This window comes from Dreissena polymorpha, chromosome 2 (genome assembly GCF_020536995.1).
Source record: "Dreissena polymorpha isolate Duluth1 chromosome 2, UMN_Dpol_1.0, whole genome shotgun sequence".
NCBI classification, from domain to species: Eukaryota; Metazoa; Mollusca; class Bivalvia; order Myida; family Dreissenidae; genus Dreissena; species Dreissena polymorpha.
Genome location: NC_068356.1, coordinates 127,825,017 through 127,846,295, shown reverse-complemented (window position 1 = coordinate 127,846,295; position 21,279 = coordinate 127,825,017). Strand labels below are relative to the sequence as shown.

The 21,279-nt window shown below is 34.4% G+C and overlaps 3 protein-coding genes across 4 annotated transcripts in view; all 3 read left to right on the top strand.

Annotated features, from left to right (window-relative positions):
• Positions 1-21,279, top strand: part of LOC127868950 (uncharacterized) — a 350,197-nt gene that overhangs the window by 283,388 nt on the left and 45,530 nt on the right. The gene's annotated exons all lie outside the window — the stretch shown is intronic.
• Positions 1-21,279, top strand: part of LOC127868951 (uncharacterized) — a 340,228-nt gene that overhangs the window by 273,419 nt on the left and 45,530 nt on the right. The gene's annotated exons all lie outside the window — the stretch shown is intronic.
• The window catches only part of LOC127868954 (uncharacterized), a 6,158-nt gene continuing 5,233 nt past the window's right edge, over positions 20,355-21,279 (top strand). The window contains exons 1-2 of the mRNA XM_052411173.1: positions 20,355-20,530; positions 20,978-21,161. Of these exons, the coding sequence (XP_052267133.1) occupies positions 20,383-20,530; positions 20,978-21,161 (332 nt within the window). The 5' untranslated portion in view covers positions 20,355-20,382. The remainder of the gene's footprint in view (positions 20,531-20,977; positions 21,162-21,279) is intronic.

Below are 21,279 nucleotides of genomic sequence, written 5' to 3'. Positions count from 1 at the left end.
TATGTGTATACACAAACCAGGTTTTCTTACTACTTCACGTGATTTCCACCGATTTGTAATGCACGTTTTTTCTACGGAGCACAGCGAGTGTCACGCTTTCAAAATGGGTAGAAGGAATCGATATACAAATGTATAAAAAGATTCGGTTTGCCAAAAGGAACGCATTATTCAAAACGGTACAAGGACAGTAGTTGTTCAGGAAGGAAGAAAGAAAAAAAACTATGATACCTAGCTGTGTATTTCTATGTAAAACTATGATTTCTAGAGTCGTCTGCACAAAACTCATAAAATCTTGTTATTGATGAGCAATATCTCCTTTTATCACGATGATTTCTACCCAGCCAAACCTATTTCTTTATATTTATTTACAATTGTATATGTCGTCTGCAATTTTGGACCAATATATTTAACTTCAAAATATGTCATCGTATTAATTGACATGACGCCTTATCAGTGATCGCTCCGCCCACTTAATCATGTGGCTCAGCGGGAAGAAAACCTAGACAAGCTAACACCAAAATGGCTTCTTTGCCTATAGACTGCATATAGATTTACGCGATATTCCGGATGATTTTATGGACTTGTTTAACACCATATTACACTTGTAAAGGGGTTGATGCCATTAAGTCATTCTGCAAATGCAAAAAATATACGATTAAAGAGAACATCAGCTATTTATAACGGGTAAATCGCTCTCAAACGCTTGCGCGCTACCGAAATCGAACCCGTTAATGGCCGTTATTACGTGTAATGGTGGTATTTGCAATAAATTAACATTTCACCGGTATTTACCCGTGTTATTAACAAAATTATTACCGAAACATTCCCCCTACCCGTGTATTTGACACGAAATAGAGCTTTATAACTGGGAATTCGGTGAAGTTTTACGCATTTCTGACGCCGGTTGGGTACCTCAATCCCACATGTTATTGCGTATAAAAGTGATATTAATCATATTAAACATTGCTTATGGGACATTTATCAATCACTATAATTTAAAGCGCAAACACACCACAGTAAGTTTGGACATTGTCTGATATAAAATTAGCGTTGTACGAAATGGAATACGATTATTATAAATTAATAAGGCTACCAATATCAGACGCTCGCGCAGGTACCGACTTCCCCGAAGTTACCGCATTTATTGGTTAACTAATATCAGTAATAATAACTCTTTTACAATAGCATTTATCGATACGTCTTTATTAAAATAATAACAAAATGGTTTTCACTTGTTTCTGAAACACACAGAAACGCGATTTTTAACGGGGAATTCGTAAAGTTACACGAATTGGGTACCAAAATGCTCAATTATTTTACATGCACACGTGACATAATACATACTTAATAATGCTTAGTTATTGCTTATATGACATTTCAAGTTTGTGAAATAAATTAATGTTCTATAAAGGGGATCTCGGTAATTCTTGGAGCTTCCATTCGCTCTTGTCAAGACCGCGTTGCCGCGTTGGAAATGGTATAAATTTAATTCATCTAACTTATCTTCAATGTCACCAACTAATCTGTCAGGATATCGATTGTCCGAGTTACATAATCCCCATTGACACCGTTAAACCATTTTTAATCGTTTTTTTTTAAAGAGGAAAACATAAGAAACTCGTTGGAATAAAAGTGAACCTAAACGTGTAGCTTGTCTAGAAAATGGCGGACAGGTCGTTGCTAACGAGTGCGCCCGATTAATCGATCGCTGATTGGTGGATCAATTCTAGTGGGCGGAGCGATCATAGATAAGGCGTCATGTCAATTGTTTATTGTCCCGACGAGGCAGCAGCGGGAGTTCCAGTAGCGGAAGGAGTGTCGGGAAGCCCCCTGCTGATCTTTTATCTCAACAGTTTTGTATTCAAAGTAACACGTTGCAATCATACGCGATAGGGTTACTGGTAATTTGTGCACTAGATCAAAGATCTGTCGTAAAGGATGTTTGTAACATCAATGTACGACTGTGGTAGATCTCGTCTTATCATATGACACTTTGTTATTTGGCGTTATACAAGAGACTTCAGCGTGCGTGCCCCCTTGATCCGAATAAACATGATTGTACGACTGAATTCGTAAGATGAGAGGTTTAAGTAAAACAAGGATGTTTACTTTGTAAATGTTTAATGGTTGCACAATAAAAAGTGGGTGATTCTCAAGAGTGTGCAAATAAATTGTTCATTGTGATTTTTATGATTCTACTTAGAGTTTTTTGTTTTGCGGTATTCAAAAACTGCGATTTTTAACAGACACTGTTGAGCGGCTCCATTAAAGCAAGTGAATGGTAAAAGTGCCTTATATACATAAAAATTATATTGTATTTAAAAGGGTAAATTATAAGCAGGCGGTCATTACTTACTTGTTTTAGTTTTAATACTATTCTCTTGTGTTTATATTTAACTTAACATGCACGATAAGTAAGATCTGGGCATAATTATTCATTTAAAAACTGAGTTTTTAAAAAACAAGCAAAATGCTTGAGTCAAGATTTAAAAATATCATATGGCGATTATTCCAAACAAGCTCTGTAAGCGTCCTGATCACGTGACGTCAAGGAACTGCATGCCACTAGGTTCGGCATCGTACAAAGTTTATATCTTTAAATATGGTTTCAGCGATTTGTTTTCTTCCAATTGGAAAAAGTAACGGGTACCAGCCCAATTGGGAAAAAATAAGCGCGAAAAACCTGAAATAGGGAAATTCGTGTCGTGAAGTCTTCAGATTGGGAAAATTGAGTGTTTGATTTGTTGTACACAAATACTTTTGAATTGATAACTACGTGTTTTTCAGTTGTCAATATTTGTTAAACTAAGGTTAAAGCCATGTAGCTGCTTAGGGAAACTAACTGATTCACTTGGGATTTTCTCGGACAGTAAATGGGAATTTTTTAGCGTCCCCTACCCCTTTTGAAAAATGCCGTTTTCCTGTACTTTATCGCTTTGTTTAAAACACCGGTAGCATCACTCAGTATGTATCTTATTTAACCTTACCGTGTGGACTTCGTGAAATAACGAGCATATTTTGGTCAAAGTATGCTACAACTTTACCGTCAATAATACATTGAAGCCGTTCAGATCGAATTTTCGCTTTAAAGGGACCGTCCAACAGATTAAAGCGTCGTTCGACGCGAATCGATATTTTGGGAAACTACGAGGATTGCTTAAATAGCTAAAAAATACCTAATTCACGTGAGCGTGGATGGTCGAGTGGTAACGTTGGGAGATGTTTTACTTCAAAACTCCTTGACTCTAGGGGTCACTGGTTCGAGCCCTGTGGAGGTTAACGTTTTTTTCTTCTTCTTTTTTTAAATTGTATTCTTATTTTTTACTGGAGATTTTTACTCTCTGATTATACTCCTTTAATTGACGTTTCGGCATAATGCCTTTATCAAAACATTGGAAATTATATGTTAACTACATTTTTACGTCTTTTGACTGCACAATTTAAATAACAATAAATTGTGCAGTCAAAAGACGTAAAAATGTAGTTAACATATAATTTCCAATGTTTTGATAAAGGCATTATGCCGAAACGTCAATTAAAGGAGTATAATCAGAGAGTTATAATTATTTAATATCCCTTCGGATAATTCAACTGAGCTTATATGTTTTTTAACTCCGAAAAACAAAATGGAAGATGTGTTGGACTGCAATAGCCAAGAGATGGAAAAATACTTACGTTATGTGTCACATAAAGATTTTATATCAAAGTGTGTAAGACATGGGATTGTACCAGAAGGATTCAAGATCAACTGGAATATTCAGATAGACTGTAGCGATGAAATACTAAAGAAGTGTGAAAAAATCAAACAAGATGCGTCGGTGAAACTCATGGAACTTACATTGGTAGCTTGTGAAGAGAAAATTAACAAACTAAGAAGTGATATATGTGTGGAAGATTTAAACAATGAGGACCATAAACTGTTTTCAAAACGGAAGCTAGCTGAACTTACACAGAAAAAGAATGAAAAATTCTACAAGCTGTTAAACTGTAAGTTAGACTTTTTATCTTCATTGGTAACAATTGACAATTTTCAAGAAAGTTCCATACAAATGGATGGAAACTGTTTCTACAGATGTATTGCAAAAGAAATATATAACAATGACAACAAGCACGAAATAGTTAGACAAAAAATTAATAACCATATGAAGGACTTAAAAGATGTTTACAAAGAATACGTAGATAGAAGTATCACAAAGCATATAGAAAATCATTCATTTAGTGACGGAAGAGTTGAATCGTGGGCAACTGAAGCTGAAATATATGCAGCAGCAACCCTATTTTTAAGTGAAATATGCATATTTGCTGACGACCAAAATATTACAAGTAAACTACTTTTCCAACCACTTAATGGAGTTAAAACAAAACGAAAAATATTCCTAAGATTAAGAATGCAGCATTTCACTTTACTGCATACAAAATTGGACCAAAACAAACATCAATACCTTCCTGAATATGAGAGAATGAATAGGGAAGTTCAAATAGATTGGTTTACAATGGAGTCCTGTTGCAATTTTGAAGAAAGGGTACATAATATGAAATATCAAGATAAGAAAAATAGAAAAATACAAGAGTCTGATACACAAAAACTTAAATCAAACGATAAAAGAACTAAAAACAAGGGTGAAAATAAACCAGCAAAAAGAGACACAATTGAAACAAATAATAATAGTCTTGACACTGTTACAAATCTGTCTTCAAGAAAGTTAACAGAAGCAGAAACAAGTCTATTATCTAAAGGAATATCTTTTGTACCGTCTAAAAAACACGTAGATTTATCAAAGATACACAGTGATCTAGCAGAATGGGAGAGACGAATGCGACTCGCAGAGTATTTCCATAGTGATGAAAATCAAGAAAGGAAAAATGAAAAGGAGGAATATGAGATAAAGAAAGAAAGCCGTTTTACTCCTGAACCTGGTAGAGAAAAGTGGCTAGATGCTTATATAGAAGCAGTTAAAAATGATATTCTAAATGGCATAAAAGAAAATGGACAGTCAAATATCACAAGACAAGAAAAACAAGCGTTGCACACGCTACTAAATGATTCCAGTATAATAATAAGGCCTGCAGACAAAGGTTCTGGAATAGTGATAACAGACGCAAATGAATATGTAGAAAAACTCAGGAATGAACTTAATGACAGCACATCATATGAAAAAACTAATGGGAATGGACTTGAAAATGCAAACAAAAAGGTGAAGCAACTAGCAAATAAACTATTTAAAAACGGCATTATCTCAAAGAACTTACAACAATACTTGATACCCAAATATCCATCAAGAGGGAAACTCAAAGGAAATCCAAAAATACATAAAAAAGGCAACCCGTATAGAACAATCGTAAATGGCATTGGAACAAGTACTGAAAGAATGGCAGAGGTAGCAGAAAAAGAGCTAGAAACCTATGTTATAGAAACACCAAGCTATATAAGAGACACCACAGCATTTTTAAACGCTATAGAGAGGGAAGTAACTACACCATTACCAGAAGGAATTATCTTATACTGTTTTGATGTTGTCAAGTTATACCCATCGATTCCAAAGAAAGAGGGCCTAGAGGCGTGCAAACAAGCTTTAAATAAACGCTGTACTAAGACCATCAACACTGAAGCGGTCATTGAAATGATTGAAACTGTTTTAGAAAATAATGTGATCGAATTTTGTGGACAAGAATACAGACAAAAAGAGGGAGTAGCTATTGGATCGAAACTTGGGAGAAATTATGCCTGTTGTTACATGAGAAAATGGGATGAACAATTATCTGAATACAATAAACAACCAATATTCTATAAACGTTTCATAGATGATGGGTTTGGACTATGGACACATGGAATTGACGAACTCATGAAATTTTTTGACTATGCTAACAAAATACATGAAAACATCAAAGTAGAATTAAGATGGAACACAACACATATAGACTTCCTAGACACAAAAATTCAACTAGAAGATAATAAAATAACAACTGATTTATACTCAAAGCCAACCAATAAACATCAATATGTCCAATATGACTCAGACCATCCAACAAATGTGAAGAAAGCAATACCCTATGGATTAGGAATACGTTTAAAAAGAATATGTTCTGACGAAAACAAATACAGACATCGGAAAAAAGAACTAAAACAGAATCTACAAAAAAGAGGATATCCAAATAAATTTGTAAACCATGAATTATCCCGAGTTGATAATTTAAATAGGAAAGACTTACTTAAGAAAAAAGAAACAAATAGAACAGCCAACAAGAGAGTACCACTAGCTATAACTTATTCTAACAACCTTCCAAATATCCACTCAATAATTCGAAAACATACCGACAAACTATATAAATCAGACAGAATGAAAAATATATTCCCAGACGTACCAATAGTTGCATACAGACGAGATAGGAATATCGGTGACATTTTAGTTCATGGAAAAACAAATAAAGAAATAAACAAACGTTCTCAACTAATACCACAATCGTGTAAAACTAATTGTATAGTCTGTAAAATGTTGAAAAGAGGTTTTCATAACAACCCAAAAAGCGAAATTCCAAACGAAGCAATAAAACAGAACTGTAACATTTATAACTTGGTGTACGGTATATTTTGTATTAAATGCCAAAAGATGGTATACGTCGGAGAGACAAGCAGATCATTAAAGGAACGTGCCAAAGAACACGAGGCTGACGTGCGGCTACGAAGAAATAAACCGATCTCAGAACATTTCAATGGTGCTGGCCACAGAGTGCAGGATATGGGTGTATCAGTGTTAACACAAATAAGAGACAGTTCCCATTATTACAGACTTATTAAAGAACTGGAATTCATAAAGAAGTTTCAAACACAATCGCCAAATGGACTTAATACAAAAAATCAACTTGATGTCCTGCTACGGGAAACTATCTTGTAAAAAATATATGTGAAAAACATTTTATAGTAAACATCAACCTAAATGTATGTAAAAATAAGAGTACTTTATGCAATTTATCTTATCCATAATGTGTATATGTTATATAGAATAGCAAGTATATATGATTATTTAATCAAATATCAATATAATATTTTACATAGATATAGATTGAAATAATTAAAATCATTAAATAAGTTTACCCTATTTAATTAATGATAATAAGTTTAGGTCGATTATAATTACATATGATGATGATTGTTTTATTGTAAAATATCAATTTATTAAATATATAAAGCACACATTTTACATAAGATTAAGACAAAATATGTAAGTGTTTAACGTCATTTCATTTTTGGCGCATTTTTACATTTTTTGGCGCCATTTTAAATAACGCCATTTATGACGTCATCATGTACAACGTCATTTGACGTTTAAAAACATTTTTCTTTGTTATTTAAATTGTGCAGTCAAAAGACGTAAAAATGTAGTTAACATATAATTTCCAATGTTTTGATAAAGGCATTATGCCGAAACGTCAATTAAAGGAGTATAATCAGAGAGTTATAATTATTTAATATCCCTTCGGATAATTCAACTGAGCTTATTTGGAGATTTTTAGTTCAAATGTTTAAATTTATCAATATAAACCTTTTAAAGCAGTTAATGACACGCTTTAATACATGCCAAAATCTGTTGGACGGCCCCTTTAACGCCAAGTTAGTTTTACAATTGTATTTCTCTACATTTTGCGACTTTAATAACTTTACAAAATCAGTAAATGAGATAATTTTCGTGCATCAGAAATGCGTGAGGGCAAATCCTGCTGAATTTGAAGAATACGGTAAAAGCGGATAATCAACCGTCGAAAAAGTAGCTTTTAACCATCGAAAAAGTATATTAAATCTGTTAAATGGACAACTCACGTTTACATTTATCTTTACTACAATCTGTGCGAACCTTAATATCTGATGTTCATTAATTTAGTATTTTACTCTAATGTTTGTTTTGGAAAACAAACAAAAATCGATAATGCCTTTTCAAGGCGTTGTGGCGGAAAACTCCGTTAGTGCGCCTAACTTTACCGATATGTTTCTATAACATCTGGCTCTACTCATCAACAAACCGATCGCCCCTTTATCAGCTGTCTTTTCACCCTCTTATTGGAATAAGCGTATCGGCAAATGTGCGCGAGACATTTCCTAGTGTGCCTTTATATTTTATGCAAATAATCTGAACCGATCCAAGTGCTGGAGAACGGATGTCGACAATAACCGTAATCTAGAGATTCAATGAGGCGTAAGAAAACAAAACGTTCCAAAGATTAAGAAGCAAGATAATATCAAAATTTTCTCACTTTATGCTGGAAGGGAACGTAAGGAAGACGGCTTTGTCATGGAAAAATAGTATCCCCATCTGCTTTTTGTGCGGAAAATGTTTTTAAAATATGTGACTAAAACAACAAGCGTAATTAAACCATAAAGGATAGTTTTGAACTAAGGATATGTGATACAGTTGGCTTCGTTCGGAAGATTAAAGTATATATCCAAAACAAAAGGGCGCATATTGCCAGGATAAGAGATTACCTAAGATAAATCAAATTGAAGAAGATCAAACAATGGCTTCTACTCCGAATAGCGACGTATCCGGTATGTGTTTTAAATATTCATATTTAAAGTATTTCGAAAATCATTTTTGGAAATAATTTTGTTTTTGTAGTTGTTGTTTTACCAATTAATAAAAGTTGTTTGTTATGGGTGTAGGATTTATTACAGTCGCACCAGGAAGACATATAGATGCAGCATGTAAGTAGTAGAGTATAGATTAACAACACAACAGCTTTATTTTTATAATTGAAAAAAAAACACGACCTAAGAACCACATTATTTTTTCTCCTTTTTTATCAGGCGCCATGCCATGCAATTGTGTGTCTTTTTATCGGGGGTGAGAATTCAATAACAGAACATAATTTTTCGATCAGTATAACATCATGTCGCTCTTATGTGACAGAAAAACATGTAATAAACGCGATGGTCTTATTTTGTTGGAATCAATAATTAATTAGCTATTGCGAATATTGGTTATTGTCATTTGCTGTAAATGCAATGTGCTAAGTGAGTTTGATGGTGTGTATGTTACTGTATGAATTACATCATTAACCATTTGCATGCTGGGAAATTTGTCGTCTGCTAAAATGTCGTCTGCTGAATTTCTAAAATTAGCATTCTCTTTTTTTTAAGAATATTATAAGAATAGCAAACAGTTTGGATCCTGATGAGACGCCACGTTCTGTGGCGTCTCATCTGCATCCAAACTGTTTGCAAAGACCTTCAAAATTCGGTTCCAGCACTGAAAGAGTTAAATAACGGTATACATACATGAAGTAGATTACGTTTCAGCTTTAATAGTAATATAATTGATAACATGATCATTGTGGTGAGTTAATTGTAATAATATGATTGTGAAAAAGCTGAATGCTGTAATAGTCATAATGCTTATAATGGCATCATCATATTCATTTGTGTGATGATGATGATGATGGTGGTGATATGATGATGATGATGATGATGATGATGATGATGATGACAGTGCTCCAGCTAGGATTTGAAAAGGGCAGGGGGGCTTTTTTGTCAAAAGGGCACTTTCGACGCGAAGTATTTTGTGAAAAGGGCACTTTCAACGCGCAGTATTTTGTGAAAAGGGCACGTTCGAGCGCGCGGGTGTTTCTGGAATGCTTTCTATTGCATGTTCATTTATATGTTATAAATAATTGTATTAATCCCATTATAATTAAACCATTCAAATATAATGTCTACAATAAGGATTAAACTAATTACAATGTAATTAGAGATTTATAAATTATCATATGTAAAAAAAAAAAAAAAAAAAAAAAAAAAAATTTTTTTTTAGGGGGGGGGGGGGGCGAGGCGGAGGTTCGGGGGGGCAGGGCGGAGGTTCGGGGGGGCAGGGCGCGGCGCCCTTCGATTTAGGCCTAGCTGGAGCACTGTGATGATGATGATGATGATGATGATGATGATGATGATGATGGTGATGATGATGATGATGATGATGATGATGATGATGATGATGATGATGATGATGATGGGTAACTGCGCCGTTTTGAGTTTTACAGCTTTTCGAAAATATCATGAAATGTCGCACCAAATCGGGCAGAATTTATCAACGCTATTATTATATTTCGGTAAATAAATAACTACTCAACAATGATAATGTCAAAGTATGCCTTAATATCTTGCACCAGATGATACCATTTTTGGGCCATCTGGCTTCCAGTTTTGATGTTCAAAGCGCTCGGGACTGAACGCATTTTTAACGTCGTTAATTGATTACAAATTAAATTTACAAGATGACCCGCGGCGTATCATTATCCGTTAAATGACAGAGAGAACATTTGATTCGAGAATAGACTGTGCTTAATTTGAATTAATTCGTTTTAGTTGCAGAGGTTTCCGTGTGATGCATTTGTAAATCGAAAGGAGCACAGCGAGTTAACAAATGGTCAATTGGCGGTTTTTATAAATCAAAGCGTATTAATAGAACTTTCCTTAAATTGAGTCTCGAACTAAAATTTAATTCAGCAGACCAATCAATCTCGACAAATTTACTGACAAAACATGTGTGAGTTAAATGCCGGCGCAAACTGTCATCACCAACCCAAGAGGAAACCCAAATGTCTCCATAATAGGATAGTACTTGCGATACGAATATAGCCGTTGCTATTGAAAGGAATTGAACTCGCAAAATATATCAAAATGCTTTTAATATTGCATGAAAAGTGTTTTGACTAATTAACAACATATCGACTGGAAGGTTATAACCGTCGCATATTGTGTTTGCATTGCACAGTTGTTTTATTAACTACCAAATTATGTAATTAAACATTAATATGAATATTTATTTCATTTATGTTATCAACTCGTATCTGGTTATTAACATTGACATTAAACAAATATCGTGTATGCCTCTCTTTAAACATTACTTGTTTAGTTGTTATGATTGTGATTTAATAAGAATCATACGGCTTTATTATTAATCTACGAGAATTTTATTAACCAAATGACAACATGATAGCATATTAAATGATCATCATTTTACATGTTATTATCAAAAGAGTAAACATAAAAAACGATGCAATGTATTGATCGTTTGTGTACATACTTAATAAAGACAATAATTTCAATAAATGGATTTACATGGGGTTAACTAATAACGTCTGATGGCTCCGGAGTGTTTGCCAATTCATGTGTACAAGGCGTATTTGTCATGGTTCTGTTGGTATATAACTATCAAGGATGCTAAAATAAAATACACGCTATAAGCAGACATATTAAAGAGTTAAATAAACTCTGTATACTTTTGGTAATTGTATATGTACCGTAGTTAAAAAACAAAATGATGTACAGTTTAACAAATGTGCCTAAGTATTCAAAATTTCCACTCAGTTGTTCGCACAATGAACTGCCATTTTAACGAGGCGTTAAAAGTTCGTTGTGTCGCCTAACCTGACCGACCCTATTATGTGTTTGCGATTATGTTTGAAATCTTACCATATTATCGTAACCAGTGTTTTTATATGAATAAAGAATTTTACGTAGGGATTTGGAAGATTTCGCTTTGAACATCCTGACTGCAGAGGGAAATTACTCGTTTATCATTAAAAACGTGTGATGTAAACATGTTTGGCAGACCTATAAATGAGAAAAAAATCAACAACATTGTTTATCCTCACCATAGCTGTCCCGTCAGCATTATATTAAAGTATCTCATAAGTCGTCGCACGCCTTACTTACCATCCACTGGACCAGCGTTTAATAATGATATTAACTGTATGTCATCTCGTTTTTACAGACAAACTTGATTCAATTTTAAGAAATTACTAAAACGTGTTTTATGTGCACCGTAAAAACAACATGTTTTGATTGTTTGTTTTCAAATACAGTATAATGTTAGCTATCAAACGAACGAACCAACTTATTGATCATACAAGTACACGAAACTCAAGTTTTAATCAAACGTCGCACTATCGACCCGCTCCCTAGCAACGGTTTCTGCACATGACATTGTGGCCTCCATACCCCTTAGAGATGAACAACGTAGTGACTAACGTTAATTATTGGACAGTATAATAAAAGGCTTATTAAATGAGTGCGTGCGCTTCAAACATTGCTTGCGACATCATGTGTTACTGTGTAGAAAGTTTCTACAAAAATATAGAAAAGGATGCGTGTTCAAATGTTTCGTGTGATGAAAGAGAAGCTACGTTTTTAGTACATGCGTTCAACTTTTTTATTATTTCCATACGGCAAATTTTAGTATCAACTTTTTATGCTTGAAGGTTACTTGTATAACCATTTAACACGGCAGTACATGGTTTTACCATTTTTAATCGTGGCAAACGTCGTTTCAATAGGTAGTAAAACGTCAGCGGATGATTTATGGTGTATGAACAGAGTGCAACAACATTAAATTAAATTGTAAACATTAAATAAGGTTTTAATAATCATTATACGCCATAAACGTTTACACCAAAACATAACTTTCAACTTCGCTCGCTCTATTTCAATTAAAGTGTTAAAGACAGGGTTGGCACGAAAAACCCGCCCCGGATAAACCCGGTTTTTCCCGCCCCGGGCAATACTCTGAAAGTAGGCAATACTGGGCAATACTATTTTTTCTCCATTCAACATGCAGTTGTAATTGTTTTTTATCATCCTTACTTCTCTGCTAGCCTCTATGATTTTATCATAAAATCCCCAAATAGGATCTCTAGGTTTCATGTTTGTGCAGATTACAAAAGAATTACAATAACAGTCATTAAACTTTAAAGTCAGAATTGATAATGAAGGATCATTGAAGAAATACTTTTTATAGTGAAACACAATTAACAGGAATCTGTCACTTACTGTAGCAATCAAAGCATGTTTTCACAGTTTATGGGAGGGCCCTAATTGGCACTAGTCTGTGTATCTTTTATGGCCCCTTATAAACAGTAAGAGGGCCTTTGTCTGGCCCTTATGTGGCCCAAATAGGTCCAATGTTTATCTAAGTGGCCCAGTGTTATTGTAAGTTGTACAAACGATGTTAGTGTCATAAATGATGGCACAAAACTGTGTCAATAATTTAAAACACTAAATTGGGGCATGAGTCTGAATGCAACATGAGATCAACTATATTATTTGCATGATAGCAAAAAGATATATTACATGTATAATCCCTCATGTCTCTACCCATTTCCCTTTTCCTTCATAAATACCAGTCTGTTACAAATCATATCATATTTTTAGAAAAATAATGTCAGTGAATTAATAAAATGAAAATCAGATAAAACACAGATACCAAGATATACCCAGTATTGTCCATAAAGACCATTAAATTGAAATTCATTTATGTAAAAATAAGAAATTATTATTAGGATTCCAAACTTTCCAACTAACAAATAGATTCTAATTATTAATAATTAATAGATATGTTTTATAGAGACTAATAATTATATAAGTTATATAATAGTGTAATATCTTTATTACCCAGTAAACCCCATCCAAACCATCCAAAACTAACACAAAATGAATTGCACTTTTAGCAGAAAAAAAGTAATTATAAATATGCATCCACATGAAGTAGAAGTTAACAGTGTAAATAATAGAATAGAATTGCAAAATTAGTAGTTATTTTCTGTTACGTACTAAATCATTTTTATCATAATGCAAGTTGTGCTGTTGTATAATTGTGTAATATATTCGATACCCAAGTAATGCCCATCAAAACAGACAAAGAAAAAGAATTTCCATTTTCATGAAAATGAGAAGGAATTATGAATATGTTTTCGTATGAATTAGAAGTTGACAATGTAACTAATATTTAAAAATTGTTAATAGATATGTTCTTTTAATATGAACAAACTCATTATTATCGTATAAGTTATACAATATTGCAATATCTTTATTACCCAGTATTGCACACTATTGACCAGTAAAACCCGGGTTTTCCCAGTATTACCCGCCCGGGCCGGTCAATACTATAAAATCCGGGTTTTATGCCAACCCTGGTTAAAGATTCCGAGCACAACCTTGTTGGGGCCTGGGTCCGTTTTCACGCCGTTCCTTAAGAAAGTTTTTTATGCCTTTAAATAAGGAAACATTCCACATGGAAACTAGTATATAATTAGAGAAAATGTGCCGCTGTATTTAATTTGAATTTGTGTTTTGATATTAACAGTTTTGGCAAGAAAACAAATTACAGACGCCGGTTTGTTTTGCTTCCCTTAAATTACTTGTCATTATACAACATATGTAAGCGTTAATGTAAATATCGTTGCAATCAAACGGTTAACTTATTCCGTTTCTTGTAATTATTATCCATCAATTGATATTTATATTCATTTCAAGTGACTTTGCCTGCAGCATGAGTCAACGGCATCTGCTAAATAACCATCTGTATTTAATTAACCGCGTTTGACCATTTAAAGCGATGCAGGCCACTCACAATATTGTCACGCGATGAATATGAACTCTTTGCATTAAAAACCACTTTCCATTGTACGCGATATGTTTGGATATTTGCTGACGAAATCTTTTCAACGCAATAGAGTAAATTGGTTTTTGTATCAGATATAACAAAAGAATAATAAACATATACAATAACTTCTATGGTAAATAACTATATTTCAATTAGAAGTAATGATACACAGAGAAGTAACCGCCGTGAAAACGACGCATACCCTATTTATGACATAAGCAAAACGATATTTGATATATTTAGGTTAAGTTAGAGTAATTCTATGGTTTGCATGGTTTATTGGTTCAAATTTGATTTATGCTATTGCTTTGATTCATTGATATTAGACGCATATGGTGATGTCAGAATACAGATAAATAGCGAATACTGAAATAGCCATAAAATGAGGTCGGTTCGAAACCATGTCGAAACGCATTAAGGTTATGGACATATATAAATAGTCCGTTAAGTGAACATAACCTGTCAATTTTAAACTATTAATGTTGGACAAATACTGCCGGCATATATTTCGATATACATGTACAAATGTTTGGAGATTGACACAAATTAGTAAGTACGATCTTATGTTTGCGTTTCACAGCGGCCGTTTGTTACTTAAGCTGACGTATATTAGAGTTGACTTTCCTAAATATATTTTGGCGTAGTTTTTTTTTTATTAAATCAATTGTTACCTTTAAAGGGGGCACATAGGCGACTAATAATTTATAATATGTTAAAAAATAAGCGTATCCTTGAAGAAGTATTTATTTAATTGTTGTTTAAAATATATTTTTTTATTTTGAAGATTATTCCCAGTGACATATAGCTGGATCGTGAGCGAACTCCCATCGGATTTGGGTATCGGAAAATTAAGCTCTGTGCTGTATACATTTTGTTGATAAATTTCAAGAATATATCAACATGTTATTTTTATCAGATAAATATGAACATAAAAATCAGGGAATATGCATGGTTAATATTCGTGAAGATATTATAGGGAACTACCGTCGACATGCCTTTAATTGACTAAAGCTCTGTGACTTTTTGAACAACCCAAAATCGCTGTGCCCGAAACAATGGTGTTTCTGGCATTTCGTCGGCGGGAGTTAGCGGGGGATCGAAGTGGTTTTGTCTGGGACAGATGTTTGGGAAACATTGAGGGGGAGCGGTGGTAGAGAACAAGCGAATTTGTTGGCGCCCAAAATGTGTTAAAATCATGGGGGTACAATTGTGTTCTATCAGTGTTGTTGGTTATTTCATCAATTTTTTGATAACCGGTATGATCTTCGTATAGGAAATGTCAGAACACCTAATTTGGTATGAACAAAGGAGACGATATATACATATTAAGTATTTTGACCGTGTTCAGTCGCCATAATCATCAAAATGCGTCGGGATCATCAACATAATCATAAACATCAACAACCTCATCGTTAGTCTCTCTTTGTTAATAAGTTCCCTAATAGTTTACTTAACATTCTTTAATATGAAATAAGTTAAATGGATTTTTGGAAAAAATATCCCGGTATTTCTTAAATCAGACCTTGAAAAAGTGCAAATTATCGTCATCATATGTATCTTGATTTGTGTTCTCAGAATAAATGCACGATAAGCTGCAGTGTATAACATCAACATTTTAAATTAATATTCAACGTTACTGATACCCAAATATTCCGGAGCTTTATTCGAACCTGAATATGCGTCCATTTTGTCCCAGTCAAGTGTTTCCTTTCATTTCACGACAGCCAGATGTTTGGTGGCGAACAATGGGGACGATTTATAAAGTGGAAATAGTAGGGGTGGAGTCGACCTTCCGTTTATAGCGATGTGCGAGAGCAATCTCCTCACAGAGTTAACACACATAAAATCCTTTTAATCGAGAAAATCCTCGAAATTTACAGCAATGATAGCTAAATATGTGTGCAAGTTCATGTACAGTATAGTATTTAGTTCTTTTTATGGAAAGTTGTGATTTATCTTCCAATTATGCAATTAACAATGTTGATAATAATCGTATGTATATGAGTCGCGTTCTGAGAAAACTGGGCTTAATGCATGTGCTTAAATTGTCGTCCCAGATTAGCCTGTGCAGTTCACACAGGCTAATCAGGGACGAAACTTTCCGCTTTTATGGTATTTTTAGTTTCATGGAAGTCCCTCCTTACCGAAAATCAAGTTTAGGCGGAAAGTGTCGTCCCTTATTAGCCTGTGCGGACTGCACAGGCTAATCTGAGATGACAATTTACGCACATGCATTATGACCAGTTTTCTCAGAACAAGACTCATATGGTGTATTCATATTAAAATGAATATTTTAAAATGTAGTTTTTTTTTTATGAATCTAAAGAATTCGTCAAAATAGTTATGATGTCATGATTGCGCAAGATGTGTTATTAGAATTATATGAAACTACCAAAATTGTTCTTATAGTTGATCAATTGACACAGTGCAGTAAACAGTTGATAAGTCAACCACCCCATGGAGGCGACAGACATAAAATAGGTTAGAAAATTCAAATGGCGGTTAACTCTTAACGTTGTGGAAGAGTCGCTAACTTTAATGGGTAATACACAATACCGCCCGTGGCGGAAAACACTACCTCACCTGTCAAAAACATCCGCATACGTTAATTTTACGCGTGGTTGACTTTTATTTGATGATAACATCATTTTTATTTGTACCGATTTGTCAATTGGGATACATCGGCTATCAACGTAGTGCTCATTAAGTTATAAATATTATTCTGCTGTTCAATTCTGTACAATGTCTGCTGATTAAATGGGGTGATTTGTAACCTTTTATTACGACTTAATCTGCTGTTGTCATCATATGCGTATCGCAGTGAACGGAGTTCGTCTATTTTGTGTTATATATCAATAAAAGCGAGAAAGACAGAAACAAAATGATTTGTGTTCAATTTCTTATAAAGCGTGTGCATAAACGGATGGATACGATTATGAGAGAACGCTTTGAAATCAGTGTATATTAGTGCTCGAAGAGATGGCAAATATATAAGTCTGCCATTTGTGTGTGACTGTGCGTGTTTTGTGCAGTCTTTGGAGTATCATTAAACTTAACCATATTTTAACGTTTATCTTCGCATATTATTGCTTCGAAATAATGCGCCTACCAAGTTTGGGTAAGGTCCATTTTTCATCGAATTGTTTATTTATACGTTATTAAAATTACTTGGTAATAAATTTACAGCAAACTACTCTTACGATTGTCTAAAAGGCAAACACAAACACCAAAAGCATGTTTTTGTTGGTTTAATAATGTTATTAAGTTCCAAGATAAACAGATTTTTTTTTTCACATGAGAACAAGGAGAAGACAAACACGATCAAGTACTTGTATATGACATCTGCATTGAAGCATAGTTTTGCATAAGATAACCGGATACTTTTCACTTACTTTTACGAAAAATTCTAAATTTAGCGTGAAAATATTCACAATTTTCGCGACATTCTTTTTAAAGTTATAAAAGGTATTCGAATAGAGCGGATAATTGTGCGTTCAGTGCATCTTACTTTAAACGATGACAAAAACAAACATGTTGTTATTGTTTTCCCAAAAATTCATAGAAAATTAAAATTTTCTTGAAAATTACAAATCCTCAAGAACAAAAATGACTAACTGGTATTTAACAAAAAAATAATAATGCGTCACACCATTAATGCATTAATTCTAAGTTATTTAAAACTAAATTGGTAAATATCTTACATTTCGCAAAAAAAAACATGATGTATCATAAACCTTTTTTGTGATCGCAAAAAAAAAGTTTCGCGAAAACCAATAGATTATCATATGCAATAGTTCACACTTACTTAACTGTTTTTTTTTTAATTTATAACCAGATACTATCTTAATGAAAAAGCGAAATATTTAAAAGTTTTTTGTTTTTTTTTTTACAATTTGTCAATGTTTGATGAAAAATACTGGTTTTCCTATGCAGAAGTATTCCAGTATACATTTACTAGTGATTTAAGGAAGTCAGTGTTGTATTACTATGATATTTATGATAACGGGGTAAGGGTGACAGTCTGTTCAATTTTGCCTAACTTGAAAAAGAACTGTATAGATGTGAAAGAGCTGCTTCTGCAAAACTTGATCCAAACTTAAATTTAAGTAATCAACTTATTCTTACTTTTTAGCTCATCTATTTTTTGAAAAAAAAATTATGAGCTATTGTCATCACCTTGGCGTCGGCGTCGGCGTCGGCGTCGGCGTTGGCGTTGGCGTTGGCGTTGGCGTCGGCGTCCGGTTAAGTTTTGCGTTTAGGTCCACTTTTCTCAGAAAGTATCAATGCTATTGCATTCAAACTTGGTACACTTACTTACTATCATGAGGGGACTGGGCAGGCAAAGTTAGATAACTCTGGCGTGCATTTTGACAGAATTATGTGCCCTTTTTATACTTAAAAAATTGAAAATTTTGGTTAAGTTTTGCGTTTAGTTCCACTTTTCTCAGTAAGTATCAATGCTATTGCATTCAAACTTGGTACACTTACTTACTATCATGAGGGGACTGGGCAGGCAAAGTTAGATAACTCTGGCATGCATTTTGACAGAATTATGTGCCCTTTTTATACTTAGAAAATTGACAATTTTGGTTAAGTTTTGTGTTTAGGTCCATTTTATTCCTTAAGCATCAAAGCTATTGCTTTCATACTTGCAACACTTACTAACTATCATAAGGGGACTGTGCAGGCAAAGTAATGTAACTCTGACTGGCATTTTGACAGAATTATGTGCCCTTTTTATACTTAGAAAATTGAAAATTTGATTAAGTTTTGTGTTTAGGTCCACTTTATTCCTACAGTATCAAAGCTATTGCTTTCATACTTGCAAGATTTATGAACTATCATAAGGGGACCGTGCAGGCAAAGTTATGTAACTCTGACTGGCATTTGGACGGAATTATGGGCCCTTTATACTTAGAAAATTGAAAATTTGGTTAAGATTTATGTTTTGGTCCACTTTACCCCTAAAGTATCATAGATATTGCTTTCATACTTGGAACACTCACAAACTATCATAAGGGTACAGTAAAAGGACAAGTTGCATAACTCTGGTTGTCATTGTTACGGAATTATGGCCCTTTTTTGACTTAGTAACTTTTAATATATGGTTAAATTTTGTGTTTCGATCCACTTTACTTCTTAAGTATCAAGGCTATTGCTTTCAAACTTCAAATACTTACATGCTATCATGAGGTTACTGTACCTGGCAACTTGAATTTTACTTTGACCTTTGAATGACCTTGACTCTCAAGGTCAAATTATTAAATTTTGCTAAAATTGCCATAACTTCTTTATTTATGATTAGATTTGATTGATACTTTGATGAAACTACTCTTACCTGACATACCACAATAGACTCCACCCAAACCATCCCCCGTGCCCTCCCCCCTCCCCCCCCCTCCCCCCCCCCTATTTTTTTTTTTTTTTTTTTTTTTTTGATCATCTCACAAATGACCACCACACCCTCACACTATACCCCCACCCCACCCCCCCCCCCCACCCCACCCCCCCCCACCCCCCCCCCCAATTTTTTTTTTTGATTTTTTTTTTTTTTAAGATCATCTCACATCTTTTAAAACGGTTATGTTTGAAATACCGTCCAACCATCGCACCCAAACCCCCCCCCCCCCCATCGCCCCCCCACCCCCCCCCCCCCTCTCCCCCCCGATTTTTTAATTTTTTTTTTTTTCGCTTTTTTTGGAAGATAATGTAATAAATGTCCACAACCCCACACTATACACCCCTCTTCACTCCACTCCTCCCTCCTTTGTGATTGAAAATGAGAGTCCCTTCACCTTTAAAAAGAAAATAGATGAGCGGTCTGCACCCGCAAGGCGGTGCTCTTGTTTAAATCTGAATTGACGCTAAATTTGTATAAGCAAAACATAAAATAGCTTTAATATTAACGCTGTTTTCAGTGGAGTGCCCACCTCTAATCACAGCCGACAACAGCGTAATGTTGTCAACGATTTCCAGTTCCGTAGGCACCATGGTGGAGTTTCTATGCGCCGACCCCGTCGACATCCTGTCGGGACCGAAGGTGCTAGAGTGTCTACCGAGGGGCATATGGAACGGAAGCGTTCCCCAATGCCTCTCACCCGCAGGTAAGCTTGTGTGGTCATTGTTTGAATCATTGTTTGAATGGGTGATTGATTGTGCTATTGAGTGATTTATTTTTTTTTGGGGGGGGGGGGGTATATGTTCTCCGATGTATATCCCCCGCAGGTTGGTCCGATTTCTTTTGGTCATTCGCTGATAAAAAAGCGAACAGGTGAATAACCGGCAATGTGTAATTGCGTTATCTGTCTTTTTGTGCGATCGAGCGTGTCATTCACTATTTTGTTGCGGTTAGTTTATTTATTTGGTTTGTGGGATTGGGTATCTTATTAAATGATTTGATTTGTTTCATGTTTGTGAATATTTAAATGTTAATGAATGTAATTTGACTGTTAATGGTCGATCGGTCTGTCTGACGGTAAGTCGGCCGGACTGTCTTATAGTCAGTCAGCCAGTAACTCTAATTTATTTCCATGCACTTGGAAACTTTTCAGATATTTCAGCACAGAAAGTTACCAATTCAACGCAATCGACAACTTCGCAGACATATAATTCCCCGGAAACGGAAGCGCAAGTCATTTTGATAGTTCTTTGGGTGTCCGGTGGCGTTCTGCTTTTATCGTTGATAGTACTGCTTACGTGTATTCTGCGGAACCACAGAAAGCAGAGAAGAGACGGGTACGAAATTGGATCCTTGACACCATAAGACTTGATTTATAAAGATGTTAAATAATAAAATGTCTGCCTTTGAATATGTATAATCATTATTAATTAATCAAAGATTAAAAGAAGTTTT